At 34.3% G+C, this 16,350-nt stretch overlaps 1 protein-coding gene across 1 annotated transcript in view; it reads left to right on the top strand.

Moving 5' to 3' along the window:
* The window catches only part of LOC137403725 (peptidyl-prolyl cis-trans isomerase sig-7-like), a 52,196-nt gene that overhangs the window by 24,635 nt on the left and 11,211 nt on the right, over positions 1-16,350 (top strand). Inside the window, exons 4-7 of the mRNA XM_068089740.1 lie at positions 6,725-6,842; positions 7,597-7,742; positions 9,972-10,068; positions 13,543-13,659. Coding sequence (XP_067945841.1) covers positions 6,725-6,842; positions 7,597-7,742; positions 9,972-10,068; positions 13,543-13,659 — 478 coding nt within the window. The remainder of the gene's footprint in view (positions 1-6,724; positions 6,843-7,596; positions 7,743-9,971; positions 10,069-13,542; positions 13,660-16,350) is intronic.

Here is a 16,350-nt window from a genome sequence, read left to right as displayed (position 1 = left end):
AATTAATTTAAAGCACATCAATTACATAAATAATTTTAACACGTATTTCAGTACATCAAAGTCTTGGCTTTCGAATGAGCCTATATTCAATACACAAAGAATAATAGAACTATGAAATACAGTGTGTCAAAAGTACGTCCTGCAATAAAAAAACACTTGCTTGTGGTTCCCACAATGTGATGTCATAATTATCATTTAGCCATAGGTCATCTATCCCTTTCGCTGCCATTGAGGCTGCGCTTTTCTGTGACAATTGGTGCCCTTAAACCAAGAGAGCGCTAATAATAAGCTAGCATTCTAGATAATCAACAATGCCTGGGGATCGTGCTAACACCCAACCAATACAACACATGTTCTGGGTTGATAGAGTTCGGGTGATTGTTAGAGTTTGCTTTTTTCATCCTGTCGTTCATTTTCAACATTTACAGTAGTTATTATCACATCATTTTATATGATGACATTGTCTGTCCCATACAGAAATGATTAACAACTAATTAGTAATTAAATATCAAAAAGACAAAAATATAAAAATTACGATATTTATATTATATTCGAATACAGTCATACTTCAACTTACGAGCTTAATGCGTTCTGAGAGCTCGTATGTTAATTTACTCGCATGTTGCTGCAATTTATTTATATATAGAACAATTAAATATATATTAATTGGTTTCCATACTCTAGAAAAATACAAATAAAACACTCAAAACAAGATATTGTAACAAAAGCAAATAAAAAATAATGCAAGGAAATGTGATTAATTAAAATGTAAAATTAAATACATACAATAGCAGCTAACGCTAGCATTTGCCAGGGAGGGAGAGATAAGTTATCATTCTTTACAACAATTGACTTTGATAAATTTGGATTTTATCAGTCTTAAAAGACAAACTTAGAAGCAAACCTATAAGCAGACTTTCATTTTTAACTTAAGGGTCTATCCATAATCACCATTGTTACAATTAAAGCAGAGATTTAATTATAAAATATTGGTATTGCATTTAAGATGATTTTAAATCAGATATTCTCTTAGAGCTCAACAAGCTCTTTCGAATGATGTATAATATGTCACAATAACGTTAATTTTTACTGAGAATTTTTTTAGTGTGTCACTCGCGTTACATCAGAAAACTATGCATTTTGAAGAGCTAGTTGTTTATCCTTAAAACTCTCTGATTTGTGGGGAAGCACAATTATAAAAACTTATTTGTCTTATTTTAAAGAAGCTTGCTGACATATCCACTAAAATTTATCCAGATATTAGATGGTAGTTGTGAACTACCTGCTTGTAAACATGTCACCGCTGTTACATTCGATTGTCACCATCGTTACGCTTCTTATATCCTGTAAACTTATAAGTATTTAAGTTCACTGTAATGAGATCAATAATGGTATTAAAGCTAATGATTACAATATATATAAACAAGCATTAACTTGAAATGTTTTTTATTGGTTTCAAAGTATAAAATATAATAATATAATAGTTATAATACATGACAAACATGATTAAGCTTAAATAACGTGAGATGAAAAAATGAATATTGATCATGTCATCGTGAGAATGTACTAACAAAATGTTTTAGAACATTTTGCATGCTCTAAATCTTCTGTAAAACATTACTGACCTTTTTTAGAGAAAGAGTAGGACAAGACAGTGACTTGGCTATGTGATGAAATTCTACCCATGCTATATTTTTGTATTAACAACTGAAGTGTTTTTTGGCTTCACTCTTTAAAAAAATAACTGCACTTTAGCTTTGAGGGCATCTACACTGTTTACCACTCCTACATAATGCCTAGAAGTTTTTTTCCAGGCAGCAATGTTAGCACAAAATCATCTTTCAATGTGCTTGCTAGTTGTTTGATGGGTTCGCAATTGCACTCACTTTCTGGGTCACTGATTGCATGGTCATCAGAATCTATGTAAAAGTTAAAACTTTCCAATGGCATACTTTTACTTTTCTCTTTCTTTGTTTTATCTTTTCTCATCTCTATTGCCATCTTCTGACAATAATAGTCCAACTGTCATTACCAGTTTATGGACGGTCTGGCGACCTTTGTTTGGGCTGTTTAGAAGTGCTCGATCAATCTTTTTACAGCTTTATCTTCAGATTGTGGGTTGCCAACTTGGGAATTGGCTGCTACAAAAAATGAATATAAACTTTAATAACTTTTTTTTTACAAAATACATGAAACATTAACTTAAAATATCCATGATGTACGCAGATGTAGTAAAGCATTAAGTTTTTTGAAGAAAAAAAATGAATATACATACCTGGTAATTTTACTTTCAAAAGTTTTTTCCCGATCTCTGTATTGCTTAACTCTAATTCTTGCTTTTTCTCGAATTTCCTCCAAATGAACTTCTGTAAGTTGAGCTTTTTATTTTGTTCTACTCTTTTGATTTTGACTAGGGCAGTCATATATTGAGTCTATTGTTTTGAATATTGACATATTTTTTACGATATTTACGCATCTGCTCTGCAGATGTTGTCTTACCCATGTTGAAAGCAGAAATGACCAGCAGACTTTCTACCTAACAATATTCTGTTTCAAGCACTTGTTACAAAATACTTCCATGAGTAGATTTGATTAAATTTTGAACTATGCTCAGGATCGGAGTCGCAAGTCTTAGTAATACATTTGTAAGGTAGCAACCATTTGCTAACTTGCTAGAAGAAGCTTGTTAAGTTCCCACAATGGCTTAAATTTACAATATAATGAGTAACTCATACATGAGAACATCAACAACACCACAAATTACTGTTAAATGTGAAATTCACTCAAATTAATCCTATAGTTAGATGAGATGAGGGGTGTAACAATAGTGACAGTGTAACAGCGATGAGGAAAATTTTGGAAATATGTGCAACTTTGAGCAAAACTGAAATTAGTTAAAGGTACAGCATATAAAGTTAGCGTTGAAAACAAATTACTACTAATTTTGAACTAATAATACAAGTGTAGTAGAAACTTATTGATGTTTCCTGTCGCCATTGTTACTCACAACATGCCAACTTATAAAGAGCCCCACACCAATAGATCAGTGCACGCAATACCAATTTATGCATTAACGGGCAGCAAAGCCATTGTGAAATCCATTACAACTAGATATTTCTGTTCAGAGTAATATGTACACCGTGTACAAGCATCTCTATCTTGCCATTATGACTATAAAGTATTTTGTGCATATACACTAACTTTAGCAAACTATTAAAACATGATAGAGGAGCACTACCCCCACAATTATTTTCTATTTTGGGGTTTGGTATGTATATTTCATATGTGAGGCATTATTTTAATAATATTACTGTTTTGAAATTTTGCCAAAAAATCAATTTATTTATGGATAGACCCATAACGTAATTAAAATTTCTTCGGCGTTCATAGTTTTAAGTTTCCCGCGGGTTAGCTAATTTTTTCTTTGTTTCGCTCTCACAACCAGCTGGCCGTTTTAAGAGAAACCTATCTAAGGACGTTTGCCTTTGTTGCCCTTTCAACATGTTGTGATTAGGACGAACACTGGTGTCGTCACAAAGGTTTAATGCACGACCACTAGCCAGCTTGTCCGAATGTCTATTTTTATAGTTAGATAGATAGCGTCTGCGTTTTCGTTTAGCATCGTTTCAGTTACGCTGTCACCGGCCAATTGTTTGTCTTTTATCCAAAGCCTAAGCGGTCTTTTCATCAGCGGTCGTGAAGATCGCTGCGCCATTTAAAAACTATGGCTAGTCCTTTTGCAAACTAAATACCCTGAATATAATCCTTCTGTTTGATAAATGTGGATGTATTTCTGTCATATTGCTGAGCTAGCTCAATCACGCATACACATTTCGCATATTTTTCAATAATTTTCCGTTTAATATCAATTGTTATCATTTGCCTTTTCTTTGCATTATCTTTTGTTTCACTGGCAAACTTTCGGTCTACGCGCAGTACTTTTAATTCACATAATTCTGCACTGAAAATCGCGCACAAAAAACACGGTACAAAAGTATAACCTGAGCAGCTGAAAAATACTGAGTGATACTGTTCTCATGAAACACCTCCGGCATACATGGCCACTGACTCACGTGCTCGTATTTCAAACATGGCTCGTATGTTAGTGCTAAAACTGGCTTATAACCTGGCTCATATTTCAAGTTTCTCGTACTTGGAGCACTCTTAAATTGAAGTATTACTGTAAATTATATGGAAAATAGAAAACAGGTGTATTGGACAATTAAATTAATCACTTTGGGTATGATACTAGCTTATAGGCAGATTAAGTTATTTACAGTAGGCTTCTTTATTTTGAACAATCCCAGAGTGCAGTGAGTCAACCCCAACGATTGATTTAATCCAATTGACTTCTACAACAAAATGAAACAAAACAGAAATGACTACTAATAACATACCTGGTTTTTACCCACCCATGGTAGTAAAGGTAATGAAATCACATCGATTAAATTGTCTCCTGCAGTGGCGTGGCCCTAGGACTCTATGTAAATTGCACTCTGGCGAGATCACGCAATGCTTGAAATTAATTAGCCTCAGTCGTGCCCCTCAACATCACAACAAAAAGAGAGGGCTGGTGCATAATATCATCGGGAAAATATAGTATGGTGCTTTGAATCTGAGTTATTTATCATATAAATAATCTGCACATGGAGAGCTAACGACACTGGTTCCTTTGTCATCTTCATTGGTTCTCTGTTGTCCTACCTTCGCCTGCCACTAGCGTCATTATTGTAGTTGATAAATATAAGCGGTAAGCGATAAAATAAGCAGTAAGAGTACACAAGACCGAACATGAAAATTGTCACGTCATGATTTCCGAGCCTATATCATTGAACATTTCTGCGGTAGAGCTCTGGGGAAATCCTATAAACACCAACCAATGTCTGTCTCACCATGTCAAACAGTGGTTCATTTGAAAGCCAAGATATTGAAAAACCCGAATTAGCTGAAACAGTACTTATGTAATTGATGTGCTTTAAGGTTTATGTTACGTAGTGTCACAAAAGTGTCGCATACCGAATGTGTTGACACAAAGTCTCTCCCACCCCGCCATTAGCAGCTACCGTTTGTTTCGAAGGTAAGAACTCTGTAGAGTACTGCGTATGAAAGTCTACCTTTTTGTTGTAAATAATAACCACTAAATAGGTATTCGTCACTTTGTGAGTTCAGTTGGTAGATAAGAACAATTAAAAACACGTTTTTCCATTGTAATATCCTGTTTTAGTTTATTAATTTATTTTGTATAGAAAAAATTGATTTGAGATGCGGGTGAATCGACATATGAGCTTAGTCCCGGCATAAGTTAAGCTCAAGTGCCGAGGTATGACTGTATTTCATTTGGAATGACTATTTTTAATACGCTTTTCTGACCCTGACACATGTTGAATGTTGACCATTTAAATAACTCGGCCAGGGTTGTTTTAACTGGTCAAATATTGTCTTCATGAATTACAGTGTAATAGATCTGCCGTCAAGAGAACATAATTATTGCTGGTTTATTTCTACATTAAATTAGGCAACAAAAAAATCAACCAGTGAGATGCGAGCAAAGTACATGTAATGGAAAATGCAAAATGTACATTCTATGTACATTTTGTGTAGATTTTTTCTTTCTACATTGATGCTATATTGAATCAGACATCAGCATGAGTAGACAGACCTCTACAAGGAATTTTTACAATTTCTTATGTAGTATTACCTATTTTCCATTTAGATTTACGTCAAAGCCAAATTTATGTGACGATGTGTTCAAATATTGCTGAATATGTATTTTCACTGCTTTCTGTCCATATATTCAAGTAAACCATATTTCTAGTGTAGCTAAAATGGGAAATTGTCTCTGTGCATTTTTGCACTATAAATCAAACAAAGCCTCAGCGTACCAATATTTAATAAATATGAGATTTTAGCCGATATCACTTTGAAACTGCACTAATTTCCAATGTAGCACATTCTAAGTTCTTCATACCAAGGCAGTATTGTAAGTGAAAGGCAGAATTAAATGTTAACACTAAAAAGTATACAAATAATAAATAATATACTAACTATATTATTTTAAACCTCATTTAGTTTCAGTTAGGGTAAGCTTTACCAGATAGGCCTATCTCTATGGTTATCTCTATGGTTATTTTTAGGGTTATCTCTTTGGTTATCTCTATGGTTATATCTATGGTTATCTCTATGGCTATCTCTATAGTTATCTCCATGGTTATATTTATAGTTATCTCTAGAGTTCTCTCTATGGCTCTCTCTATGACTAACTCTCAATCTCCTCATCACCAGGATTACTCTGTTTCAAGTTTTTCCACCTTAATGGAGCCATAAAAGCCTGTTTTCACTGATTGTCACTGTATTAATTAAGATACAAATTTTATGTAGCTTTATAAAATATAATTGTTTTCACGCTATACATAAGTACCAGAATTAGGCATGTACCAGTTTGACTGTGTGATAGAAAAAATGATAGAAAAATTAGTTTCAATAAACTTAGCTGATTTTGCTTACTAAAGCTATAGCAACACAATATTGACCCTAGCGATTGGCAGGGGGTATAATATACCTAACTTTCTCAGTCATGTCTACACCTGTATTAATTCCTTTATATTAAGCTAGTCTAAAGTTTTATAACATTCTTCTATGGAAGAAAATGATGCTTTGCAGTTAGCATTATGTTCTTTAGCTAGCTAAGTAGTTAGTTTCATGAATATGACCCTATGACCTTCAGGTACCTCTATGGTGAGCAAGCTGCATATTTTGAAGCAGAAACTAAGCCACGAATAAAGCACACAAGAAAAGGTCTTGTATCCATGGTAAACGATGGAAACAATATTCATGGGTCTCAGGTAAGCAAAGTAGTTAAATTTTGTTGAACATATTATTTATTTTTTATTTTTTTATTTTTAAAATCTAGCAAAGGACAGTGGAGATAGCAAAACATCAAAAACAAACATAGAACTTGCATAAAAAAGAAACACTAGTCTGATCACTTCAGCAGCAGTTATAACTTTATTACCTTCAGAGTTATGACCTTCAGACAATATAAATCATTGTGTAATACCAACAATATCAAATGAAAAAAAATACAAATCTTTACTATAATAAGAACCGTGTCCGTCTGTCTAAAGCCATGCCAAGAGTGTTAGGAAAAAACTGCATTGTCCGGGATTTGAACCTTTGATATTCAGCTTCCCGGTCAAGCGCACTACCATCTGCACCTCTCGACCACCTTTTGCACATTTAGGAATAATTGTGTACATAGTTATTACATGTGATGATACTAGTGCTACTAGTAACTAGTGACACTGGTGTACTAAATGAAAATACATAAAGTTGAGTTTCAAATATGCCTAGTCATTAACAAGATGACTTCATTCAAATGACTCGTCTATGTAACTTATGACTTATGGTGGCTGCAACACGAGATGAGACTCTAGAATTGACTCGCAATTGATTAGGCTTGTCCTTGAACACATTTACCACTTGTGGAACTTTGTGAGGCAAATGATATAAAAATATTTTAAAGTCTGTCACTTTGAATTTAAGTCAGAGCAATTCTTGTGCCAACTGCAACGTCTCTTCACCATCTTTTTTTCCCAGTTCTGCATTACGCTTGCTGATGACCTTGACTACCTTGACCAGCAAGGTCACACCGTCTTCGGAGAAGTCAGTGAAGGCGAGGAGGTGCTGGATAAACTCAATGAACTCTACTGTGATAAGGAGAACAAGCCGTATCAGAATGTTAGGTGAGTGAACAGAGATTATTCAACTCGTGCTCTAAAAATATACAAGGCGTATACAGCACCCGCTCCCATATTTATTTATGGATTTTTTTTCTGCTAAACTAATTTTATAGTCCATGATGGCCTCTAGAGTCTAAAACTATCTCCAGAATTAACTGAACAATTAGAGATTCATAGTGGAGTCAAACTGCTAATGCTGTATGAATAGTCATAGATTGTCATGAATCTAGTTGGAAACCACATAGTAAGTGTTTTCTGAAGGAAGTTTTGCTGTAGTGAACATGTGATTTCAATGTGGAGGTTGTTTACAGTTATTCCACATACTGTAGTTTAGAGATGGCTACTCTATATCTAACTGAATGGTTAGAGGTTGCACTGGGGTCAGGCAGCTAGCATCTTGCTTATCAAAATAATAGCAAAAGTTCTACCGACTTGTCAAGTATTTCTCTAACCTCTTCATTCTAGCAATTATTCTACTAATAAGTTGTTATTAAAGTTAACATGTTGTACCACCCTTGCATGCAGTATGAGCATGTCAGAAGAGATGTTGTGTAATTGTTAATGTAATGTGGATTTCCTGAAGCTTATTCATCAGGCATGAAATCACAAAATGGTTGGGCTGGAAAAAAATTTAAATTGATGCAAACACGTGTCTTGGATGTAACCTAAGACTCAGACGGAAAAATCTGCCTAAATAGTGGAAATGAAATCGAATGTTGCTTCTGTTTCTGTGTTTTGTATCTAGTAGTTAATCATGTGGTCTCATTCCTCATCTTTATGTGGCATGAACCTGCAATACGAGACGCTTTAAAACATCAAGGTCAGAGTCAGCAGTTTCAATGTTTTTGTTAGCTCTAAATGCATAATAAATTACAATATAACTGCCTACTTGTTACATCCAAACTTTAACTACTCCAGTTGTAGATATCTAAGAAGTGCAGTCAAACATGGATAACTCAAACTTCACGGGACCGAGTGAAAGTGTTCGAGTTATCAGAGCATTCAAGTTATCAGAGCACTGTCATAAGTCCATGTATTTATTAGTAGATACATGCACTTATACAAACTATAATATAAAGCAAAAGCATGAATGGCTTGTTTCAATTTAAATGCTTCTAATGTAAAGTTTAAAAATTTTTTATCAGAAAGTATAGAGATTTTTCTATCACTTGAGATTTGTTTGTTGTTTTATGTGATATGGCTGCCAGGACGTTTTCAGATTAAAATTGGCAAAACTTGATCGCTGTTAAAATGCTCCGAAGAAAAGACATCTTTGTCTTTTGAGTGTTTTAATTCGGTTTTAACCAAGATCAATTTTGCCGATTTTTTTTAAAGTTTATGTGAAGGTTACCTTGCTTTTTCTTTTTCTAGCTTCCGTAGGACCATCGCTAAGCAGATGTTTGGTAAAAATCAAATTTCACCAAACCTTTAGAAAAATTGTTGACAAAAATATTTTGCCGATGATGGTAATAACGATGCCTACGAACTACTAAAAGTTGGGGTTTATCTCTATGGCTTGGGATAAAGTGATATTCTAAAGCGATAACAACCGTCTCGGTAGCCGTTGGGCAAAAAACTGTTCGAGTGAACGAAGTTGAGGTCGAGTTATCTGAAGCAATTTATCATTGTGTGGGAACGGACCAAACAAAACCGTTTAAGTTAACCAAGTATTCGAGCTATCCGAGGGCGAGTTATCCATGTTTGACTGTATTTGTTATGAAAGTTAGCACCTTTTTGACCTTCAATAACCCATTCATCTTTTCTATCAGGCAAAGATAAAGGCATTGTTCTATGTGCCAGTGTGAAGTTGTTATTGCTGTTATTTGATTTCAGTTTTAATTGTAACGTTTTATTTAATTCAAATTAAGGGCAAGGGGCTATTGTTCTTTCATACGCTCGCACAGTTTTCGAACCACAAAGAGAGGAAATTATTCCATCACGAATTGGAACAGTGTTCTATTCACATAAAGGAAGACCATTTCTGTTCCCATAATGTATTAGGGGTTTATAGTTTGATAATAAGAAGGCATCTTGCTTTAAAGTAAAGCGAAGTCTTCTAGTAACATATTTTATTACCACGACAACAAAGCAAGCTTACATGCTGTCCTATGATATCACTTACCAGACTAGTGTGCTACTCAAATCCAAGGTAACAATGTCTATTCATAGTTTCTCTTATATATACTATCAGTTCATTTAAGGTCACATTTTATGGTTGCATCTTTGTTACAGGATTCTGCATACAATTGTACTTGATGACCCGTATGATGATCCCGAAGGACTAGACTTCCCACCAGAATCACCAAAACCTAATATGAAAGATCTTGAGGTACAAACAGGAGAGATAATAACCAAGCTGGCATTTGTTTATTTATATGCTCTGCACTATAATAGTGCAGAGCATGTGAATAAATTATGCATGACAGCTGCATAATTGGTGTTGTAGGTAGAAATTGTCTTCTCCACTGTATTCAAATTTTTTTTTAAATTATATTTTTTTAAGCATAGTTCACTCAAGTGACATGCATATTACTGTGTCGTAGGAAGTGCACTTGTGTTCATATCATGGTATGTTTTCTTATGGCTCCTTAAAGATGAACTTACAAAATCTTAGTGGATTTGATCAGAAAGTGTCGATATTTTTCTATCATTTGCGATTGTTTTGAATGTTTAAGGCGATCTGACAGCCAGGATGTTTCAAGAATATATTGGACAAAATATGATTGCGGTAAAAATGTTCAGATCAACTGAATGTGCGTTTATGGTGTCCATCTTTGCTATAGCCGATATCAATAACAAGAGAGATGGGCAGCCGAGCAGCTAGTGACATCATTTCGGCACATATTTTCCTTTTGATCGTTTTAACGACGGTAAAGTTTCGTCGATTTTAATATTGAAACATCCTGGCAGTCACATCACTTCAAACATCGAAAACATTCACTAATGATGGAAAAATACTTTCTGATGAAATCCGTTTAAATTTTGCATATGTTAATCTTTAATCTTAGCAATTATTTCCCCTTTGTCTGCAGCGATCATTGTCATTCTAATCACTATCGGAGCTCATGTTTACACTGTGAGGGCAGTAGGTATAGCAGACAGCTGCATGGACAGTATTTTACAATATGTATAACTATAAGACCCAGTGACACAGAGGTTTTGTGTGTGTAATTCAGAGATACATGTACATGAGTACCGACTTGTCGAATACATCAAGTACATACATGTATGTACTCATGTACATGCATACATGTACATGAATACATGTATGTATATACATTTTATGGGTGACAGTTGCATTTAAGCTCTTTGTACGGTTGTTTGAGTTTTGTTGGACTTGAAATCTAGAAACATAGGAAATGATGAGAGCTCATCATGTTAATATTCATAAAATTTTTAAAATCATTTTATCTTAACAAATATGATTTAACTTTACATAGGAAGTGCTATCTGAGTGATCTGACACTATCACTGTTCATATCAGTTTAACAGAAAAAAGTTTGTCTGAACCTTTACCAAATCTGAACCAACTTTGAACCAAACCTTTATGTTTGTGTCGTATGACTGATTCGGTCTGTCATGCTAGTATGCACACAAAAGTTTCGTCAAGTCTATCTGTGAGTATTGTGTTCAAACTGTATCACGCGTGAAGCAGGTTTTGCAAGCACGTAATCTATGTATATATGTCTCAAAGTATGTGTGTATGTGGATCTGTCATTCCAGCTATACCGCACACTGATTATTTTACCGATGCGGCCACGCGTTACAATGTCCCTGTTAAGAAATATTTTTTGTAAGGTTCGATTACTATATCTGTGGCCAAGGCCAATTCTTCTTGCACGGACAATTATATTGTTTCCGTATCATCATAGTTAAAGTTTTGATGAACATCTTCTGGTGGAACAGTAACCGTTTTTATACACACAAACTTCTATGCAATAATTGTTATTATTAATTTAACGTATTCAGGATTTTTATTTTGTTTTCTCAGTTCGTATTAATTGTATCATTACCGAAGCATATTTTATTGTAATTGTAGCAGAACCGACTTAATATAGTTATTACTTGCTAATTAATTCACATTTACATGTAAACCTTTTTATAGATGTTTTATTTTTTTTATTTGTTCGACCTGCACGGAACATTTTCCTCATGATATGAAGTTTACAAGTTGTTTGACAAAGTTTGAAAACCGTTACAGTTGTTTTTATGTTCTCTTTTAATTTATTTCAATTACACAAAACACTTTCCTCATGATATGTAGTTTGAAAGTTAGAATGGCAAATGTTTTTACATCCTAAATACAAGTCAATTTTCTGACCAAAGACTTTTTATCACTCGGACAACGTCGGGTAGCACAGCTAGCTGTGGTATAAATTGACTTTTACTCCTCAATTATCTGAACATCTAATAGCAATGTTAAGGTGGAAGCTGACTCAGCCAATCGTATTTGTTGAATGTCTGTAATTGCTGCCTGATGATTGCCTTCCGATTAGAGCCTTTGTTAGCACTCACCCTAGCAATCGAGAGTTATCTGTGACACGATGCAGTCTTTTATCTCCACCTGTTTATTCAATGGTTTGTCGAGCAGGATGTCAACGATATGACGGAGCTGGGTCAGGAGAGTTTTACATATTTTACAAATTAATAGCTTTTAATTTATTGAGTTAATTTATATTAGAATATGACTGCAAAGTTTACTGCAAGATTAGCCCTCATGCCTGCTGCTTGCGTGACTGTATCTTCAAATCTTGCTGAGCACTCATCTTTGATACGCAATGCATTATATAGACACGTGTATTGGCATTAAAAAAGTCAAATGTTTACTTATTTACAGCTGCTAAGGCAAAACTAGGATTAATATGTTAATCTTAGTTTTGCTTTATTAATAATCATTAAGCTTTGCCAAATTTCATTTTTTTGCAATGTTGATATATTATTGTTCATATTCATAGAAGCTGGAATGCTATAATAGACATCATTTTCCATGCAAGACATTCTCGCCAAACTAATTCCGATCAAATTGCTCCGATAACTACAATGTATTTATGTAGTAGGGTTCATTATCATGACAGCTATTAGGCTATCGTTAACGAAAACTCTGCAGAAGGCATAAAAAAGGTTTGTCATTGACCTTTGCAGCTGCTACCGTATAAGCATTACCAAAAATTATAAATAACTCTGTGGGGAAATTATTTTAATTGGGAGTGATTTTTTTCTCATGGAGTAATAAGTAATTAAATTCATTTAATTACTAAATAAATTAATTACTAATTACAATTAATTAGTCATTAATTCATTTAATTGCTAATTAAGCGAGGAATTGTAACAAACAACAGCAATTGAAATTTAATAACTGCAATAACAACTGGCTCATAAAACAATGCCTTTGTCTTTGGCTGATAAAAAAGATGAAGGGGTTATTGAGGGTTCAGAAGGTGCTAGTTTTCATAACAAATACTTCTTAGATATCTACAACTGGAGTAGTTAAAGTTTGGATGTAACAAGTAGGCAGCAATATTGTAATTTATAATGCATTTAGAGCTAACAAAAACATTGAAACTGCTGATTATGGTTTTAATGTTTTTATAATTTGTATAGTTATTTGAGTTTCATCGGATTTTGAAATATAGAAACATTTCCGATCTTCTATAATGACTCGATATAATGATGGTGACTCGATCTTCACACACAAAAATAACAAAGATTACCGTGTAGCTAGTAGTCAAATCTGTTCAGACTAAACTTATTTCACACCTGTCATGTTTTCACTTGTTTGCAAAGGCTTCTTCTGATTTCATAGAATGGGAGGCTCGAGTATGATGAAGACATCGACCCGTTTGAGGGGAAAACAGAGGAAGAGGTTCAGGCGATACAAGCTGAGAAGGAGGCTAAGGCTAATGCGCAGATTCTAGAAATGGTATGTTAGCCCTGAGGCTATGCTTGGCTGTATTGGTGCTTATCAATATCATATTGTTGGTACAGTGCACCCTCGAAATACGATTACCCTGATATACGATTTTTTCACCTTACGAAGTCAAACATTGTGATATCTTTACCTCGCCATACGAGTTGTATTTCACCATACGATTTTGAGAAGTTTCGCCCGAGTTAAAATTTGGCGGTCAGTGTGCTCATAACGCATGTCGAACTAAAAAAGACACCGAAATCTAGTTTGCCGAAAACATTTTCAGAACATTTAGAAGAAACACGATGATCGACTTCTCTCATGTCAGCATTCCGCATGGAAAATTTCGTGTAAAATACACAAGCGAGAGCGAATATTCATTTGTAGCATTATTATATCTTTTACTATAAACTTTTAAGTCAGCATACATATATAACTACAAGTATCTACATTTAATTCGTTATCTATGGAATCTGAGACCGATACAAACGTTACAAAACGAAGGAAAAATGATTTCTATGTCAACAAAGTTGGATGTCGCAAATAAGAAGGCACCCGTATTATTAACATTGTCAAGGAATATGATCGCAACCAATCAGCATTTGCAATTATTATTAAAACAAGAACTCCATTAAAGCAAGCACAAGAAAGAGCTTCCGACTGAAGATTTGAATAAGCTAGGTCATGCACGCTATCAGCATTCAAAAGGAGCAACCATTTAGTAAAGGCGAGGAAGTAGAAGATACAGAAAACCCCACATTGGCAGAAATATTTCAAGTGTTTAATTTACTGATGTGGACTGGTACATTAAAACAATGCATGTATAATATATATTATTTATCTCTTGTGTGGCATGTTTTTCATATTTTATTTGTTTCCTTTTGATTTTCTTCTTTAACCATATCTTTGCAGGTGGGCTTGTTATCTCCTACGTGAATACAATTTATCGTATGTATGTAACTCATATAACTAGCTACTCAAGATAGATGACGCATTTACATTTCTTTCTGAAACTTGTTAAAGCCTTTTCCTTTAGGGTATAAATACGTACAAACTTTGTACGTATGGTTACATTGATTCTTGTGCATATTTCATACAAGAAAAACTATCGTAGCACCTTCTCTGGATCCTTCTACAAGCGTTAGCTAGCTAGCAGTTTTCTGCATTGCACCAGCATTTTTCTCTTTTAAACCAGAAGAAAAATTGGACAGGACTAGACAACCTCTTTTAGCCTGCTAAAAATTCCATTTTTTTACGTATTAAATTAATCTTCAAGTGTACAGCAACATAATTAGCATTGGGACGTTTTTGCCTCCTCTCTGCTTTATTCGCTACAATATACCAGCTAAAGTCACGTTACTCCAAAGGTATGTATGTCCTGTGTAGTAAATATAATTTCATTTTCCTTTTCGGTAGCCATTAAATAGTCAGGCGTGTGAGAGGCTGCTTTCGATAACTGCATCGCTCGGCCTTTCTTATGGAATTCTGGTTGAAAAAGGTTTCAACCAGACACTAAATTTTATGATGAAAGTGAAGACAGAAACTTATGGAGGATAAAATTTCGTGATAACAGCTGAAATTCATTAAAATAGTTCAAAATACATATAACTTGGTTGTAAGGGTGAGTTTGGCAAGCTAAACTTATTTGAAGTGAATTCAACGTCTATGTTATGCGTACCTTTTGAAGGTAAGAACTTGTTACCGTCCGATCTGCATTTGGTACACAGATTACAATTTTACAGTATTGCAGATTATAATCACTAGGTGCACTCAATACAATGTAGTTACTGTAGGTAACTATAGTTACTAAAGTTAACATACTATTTTGTTACTAATCTTCAATATGTACAGCATTTTTATAAAATTTTGGAGGATTTTTACCTTCTTTTTTTTCATTCTATTATTACAATGGTTTCTATACCGGACATAAGATTTTGTCGCCATACGATGCCAGCCTTGGAACGGATTAACATCGTATCTCGAGGGTGCACTGTAGTTCTATTATGAGTACTGTCATTCTACCACTCTGAGTGTCATTTAATTATATATGTAATTAAATATGTATATATATCGTTGCATGTCATATTAATATTAGTTCATACTATATAAAATATCTCTCACGGTCTGTTATCAAATGTATAGCTTTCCATCGTACTTTGCCATTTATAAATCATTTAGTTTATGACACTTATTTCATTACATTGCAGTTATTTTTAGGTATCATCGCTTGTAGATTTTCTCTATACTTCTATAACTTGTTGTAATCACTTCGTTTCCATTAGGGAATTGTAAGCCAAAGATTCGGTCATGCGATGAGGTGTTGGCTCACAAATAAGTTTCTTTATGGAAATGTTGGTCAATGCACAGTTGAAGCATAGTAACCAGTCATTAGAAGATTGAGATTGGTTTGAGATAAAATGTGCTCTAAAACTGGAGATAGTTCAGGGGACCAACCAATATTAATATTCTCAACCCTTTTGATATTCCTCCAATTTTTTTTCTAAAAGTTAGTCGAAAATCTAAAGCGGCGTGTTGTTGCTCACAGAGTCTATTAATAGTTCATCAATTAACGCGGCTCTTCGATACGTCTCAGTCGAAGAATCTGTATATGATGGACAGAGCATTTTTTTGAAATGCTGATCTGTCTCTGCAGCTTGCTGAATCTGATTTGCCATATCCTACCGCTGTCTCTTGGAAGTTGCC

The sequence above is a fragment of the Watersipora subatra genome, chromosome 9, assembly GCF_963576615.1.
Source record: "Watersipora subatra chromosome 9, tzWatSuba1.1, whole genome shotgun sequence".
Lineage (NCBI taxonomy): Eukaryota > Metazoa > Bryozoa > Gymnolaemata > Cheilostomatida > Watersiporidae > Watersipora > Watersipora subatra.
The sequence above is the reverse complement of the archived record's forward strand: the minus strand, read 5'-3'. Positions and strand labels throughout refer to the sequence as shown.